General features: G+C 59.7%; 1 protein-coding gene across 1 annotated transcript; it reads left to right on the forward strand.

The window, feature by feature from the left end:
• Window positions 1-546: 546 nt before the first annotated feature.
• Window positions 547-2,709, forward strand: RASSF10 (Ras association domain family member 10). The gene has a single exon (XM_042958228.1). It carries the CDS (start codon window positions 782-784, stop codon window positions 2,294-2,296), a length of 1,515 nt encoding a protein of 504 aa, XP_042814162.1. The 5' UTR covers window positions 547-781; the 3' UTR covers window positions 2,297-2,709.
• The last annotated feature ends 1,346 nt before the right edge of the window (window positions 2,710-4,055 follow it).

Consider the following 4,055-nt stretch of genomic DNA (forward strand, 5'->3'; position numbering starts at 1 on the left):
TCTCTATCTCCACCGAGCGCACAGTCCCAGTACCTCTCCTTAAATATGCAAATATTGGTTCCTGACAAGTAGGGCTGGAAGGCCTTCCGCATTAAAGGCAGCGCTTACTGCTCCCAGCTGGAGGTCAAGTGATGCGGTCAGAAGAGTCTCCAGTTGAGACGCTGCGCGTCTCGGTTTCCTCGTCTGCGCAAAGGGCACTCCCCAGACGACGCGGCCTTGAAGGACCAAGGGGCGCCGGGAAAGGTGAGAAAGTCAAGATGCGTACAGGTAGCTCTACACGCAAGGAGAGGAGACAGTGGGCCGAGGGAGAGGCAGCGCAACAGAGCGGCGAGTCCGAAAAGGGGCCGGGATTCCCGTGGCGGGCAGCGTGAGAGGGGGGCGGACTCGGCTCCCGGGCGCGGCGAGGCAGCGAGGGGCGGGTCCGGACGCCGCGCCTCCCGCGCTCCGGCCGCGGATCTGGGCGCTGGGGGCGGGCGGGGGAGGAGCCACGTGGGGAGGAGCAAAACCTGGAGGCCCCGGGAACCTTGGGCAGAGCCAGAGCGGCGGGAGCCCGATCCCGGGCGCACTGCCCAGGGAGAGCGCGCCGTCCGGGCGGAGCACGGCCTCGGCCATTCCAGCCTGCGTCGGCTCTTGCGTTCGGTGCGCAACCCGGGAGGAGGGCCAGTGCGGACCGGGCGAGTGTTCCAGGCTCCTAAACTGTCCCAGAGCTGCCGGGCTGCCCGCCGTCGCTGCCGCCCCATTGGGGCCCAGCCCGACCCGCCACCTGCGTCCCGGCTGCACCATGGATCCTTCGGAGAAGAAGATATCGGTGTGGATCTGCCAGGAAGAGAAGCTGGTGTCTGGTCTCTCCCGCCGCACCACCTGCTCGGACGTGGTTCGGGTGCTGTTGGAGGACGGCTGCCGGCGGCGACGGAGGCAGCGGCGGGGCCGGCGGCGGGGAACGGCCGGCGACTCTCCAGGCCGGGAGGAGCTTCGGGAACTCCTGGACGAAGACGAGGAGGACGACGACGAGGCGCTGCCGCAGGGCATGCTGTGCGGGCCCCCGCAGTGCTATTGCATCGTGGAAAAGTGGCGGGGCTTTGAGCGCATCCTGCCTAACAAGACGCGCATCTTGCGCCTCTGGGCCGCCTGGGGCGACGAGCAGGAGAATGTGCGCTTCGTGCTGGTGCGCAGCGAGGCGTCACTACCCAACGCAGGTCCCCGCAGCGCCGAGGCGCGCGTTGTGCTCAGTCGCGAGCGCCCCTGCTCGGTTCGGGGCATCCCCGCGCGGCCCAGCCTGGCCATGACCCAGGAGAAGCAGCGGCGGGTCGTGCGCAAGGCCTTCCGCAAGCTGGCCAAGCTCAACCGGCGGCGCCAGCAGCAGCCGTCGTCGCCCTGTTCGTCTACGTCGTCTTCCACCGCCTCGTCCTGCTCGTCGCCGCCGCGGGCCACCGAGAGCGCATCCGTGGAGCGCATGGAGACGCTGGTGCATCTGGTGCTCTCCCAGGACCACACCATTCGTCAGCAGGTGCAGCGGCTCCGGGAGCTGGATCGCGAGATCGATCGCTACGAGGCCAAGGTGCACCTGGACCGCATGAGGCGGCACGGAGTCAACTACGTGCAGGACACTTACTTGGTGGGCGCAGGCATCGAGGTCGACGGGCCCAGCCCGGTAGAGGAGCCCGAGGCGGCGGCGGCGGCGGCGCCGGCGCCGCCGCCCCTGGACGGCGAGGCGCAGGCGGCCGCGCTGGAGGAGCTGGCCCGGCGGTGCGACGACCTGCTGCGGCTGCAGGAGCAGCGGGCCCAGCAGGAGGAGTTGCTGGAGCGCCTCTCAGCCGAGATTCAGGAGGAGCTGAACCAGAGGTGGATGCGGAGGCGCCAGGAGGAGCTCACCGCGCGGGAGGAGCCTCTGGAGCCTGATGGTGGCCTCGACGGCGAGCTGCTGCTGGAGCAGGAGAGGGTCAGGACGCAGCTCAGCACCAGCCTCTACATCGGGCTCCGGCTCAACACGGACCTGGAGGCCGTTAAGTCGGACTTGGATTACAGCCAGCAGCAGTGGGACAGCAAGGAGCGCGAGCTGCAGGGCCTCCTCCAGACTTTGCACACGTTGGAGTTGACGGTGGTCCCCGATGGGACTGTCGGCTCTGGCGGACCCTCCCGGGAACCGCGGCCTCAGGGCTGCGCGGAGATGTGGGTGGACCAGGCCCGCGGACTGGCCAAGAGCTGTCCTGGCAACGACGAGGACTCGGATACCGGGCTGAGCTCCATGCACAGCCAGGACTCGGACTCGGTGCCCGTGTGCGAATCTCTTGTGTAAGAGGTGTAGACCACGCTTCTCCCTTCCTCGAAGAGAGCAGTGGCCTTGGCCGGCTCAGGGACTCGAAACCAGGCAGGGGGTGGGCGGGGGAGCTCCTGCCAGGTAGCATTGCTCTTCGCGGGGCGGGGAGGGCTGGCGACACCTGCCCGGCCAGGGAGTGTGGAGGGGGTGCGGAGGCCCGGAGGAGGCAGGCGGGTCTCCATTCCAAGCTCTTTTAGGGGAAGGAAGGAGGGAGGAGGTGAGAACGTCCCGTATTGGAAAACAGTCGCCCCAGGGAAACTGACGTGGTCCGAACCCATTTTCAAAAAAAAGAAAAAGAAAAAGTGTTATGGAGATTTCAGCAATCTTCTGTATGGGAAGGACTGATGGCAGCTAGAACTTTAGTTTGTGGCATAAAGTGCTTTTAAAAGAAACTCTTGGATGAGAAGGAAATTCCTTGAATGTTAATTGTGACTGTGAACGTGTTAAAACTAGCCAAAGAGCGCTGGTCTCAGCCTTGCTTACATCTCTGATAAAACCCACAGGCACCCAAATCCTGGCTCTTTACATTTCTGCAGATTGGGGGATTTACCCATCTGCTGCACTGTTCATCTTTTCTTTTCTTTTTTCTTTTTTTAAGGTTTATTTATTTTTAAGAGAGAGAGAGACAGAGACAGAGCATGAGGGGCGAGGGGCAGAAAGAGGGGGAGACACAGAATCCGAAGCAGGCTCCAGGCTCTGAGCTGTCAGCACGGAGCCCGACTTAGGGCTTGAACTCACCAACCGGGAGATCATGACCTGAGTGGAAGTCGGACACTTAACCGATTGAGCCACCCAGGTGCCCCATCTTTTCTTTTCATTCAAAGGCTGAGCTGTATGGAAGCCTAGCCTCGTATTTCCTCCTAGCAAACACAGTATATGGTAAAATAGAATGCTTTCCCTACAATGACCTTTTATTATTACAAAAGCCAAACATAACCCTTTTGAGATGATAGAGAATCCTGGGACACCTAATCCCTGGATACAGCTTAATGTAGGCCCTTGGGGATTTGCTCCTGCAGAGGTACCTGTGCCGTCCTTAATTTTCATTCATGTTGCCGCTTCATCCACTCAATCACTGCTCCTCCAAGAAAACTAGGAGGAAAGTTGCAGAAGCCAAGTTCAGTACAACTAAATTTGCTATTTAATGAGCACGCCGGTTGAAACTAAGACTTGAAAGCCAAGATCTTTGTTAGCATTCAGCTTTTGAACTAAGCTGTGTGATTAAAACCAACCATGACCTCAAGGTGTTTTACCCCCACCCAAGCCAACCTTCAGTATCTTTGGTCAGAGATTAATTAGTTACTTGTCCAAGCCTAAACGGAGAGGGCAAGTATCCAGGCTTACTAGATAAGGCCCCCCAAAGAAAACAAAAGAAGTCAGTCTAATAGTACACCTTGGGTGAGCAGTTTGATTAACCGTGGCACGTAGCCATAGATAAAAGCATACAAAAGTGAGCTCGAAGACAACTCGAATGACTCTGGCTCCTGCCTTTGCAGCCGCCAGGAGATACAAGCACAACACCTCTCTCCTAATAGCCCGGTGACAGAGCCCTGGTGGGGACTCAGGGTAATTGTTGCAGTTATTTCAATGAAAAGTTATCAGTTGTAGCTAGTTGTTGGCCTGTGGAAGGAGCCTGTTGGCAGTGTTCCCTCTGGAGCTCAGTGCTTCTGAGGAATGCGGGATCTAATCTGTCCTGAGGAGGTATTAACAATGGCGTGTGTGTGTGGTTTGCAGAAGC

This window comes from Panthera tigris, chromosome D1, assembly GCF_018350195.1.
Source record: "Panthera tigris isolate Pti1 chromosome D1, P.tigris_Pti1_mat1.1, whole genome shotgun sequence".
In the NCBI taxonomy this organism is placed as follows: Eukaryota; Metazoa; Chordata; class Mammalia; order Carnivora; family Felidae; genus Panthera; species Panthera tigris.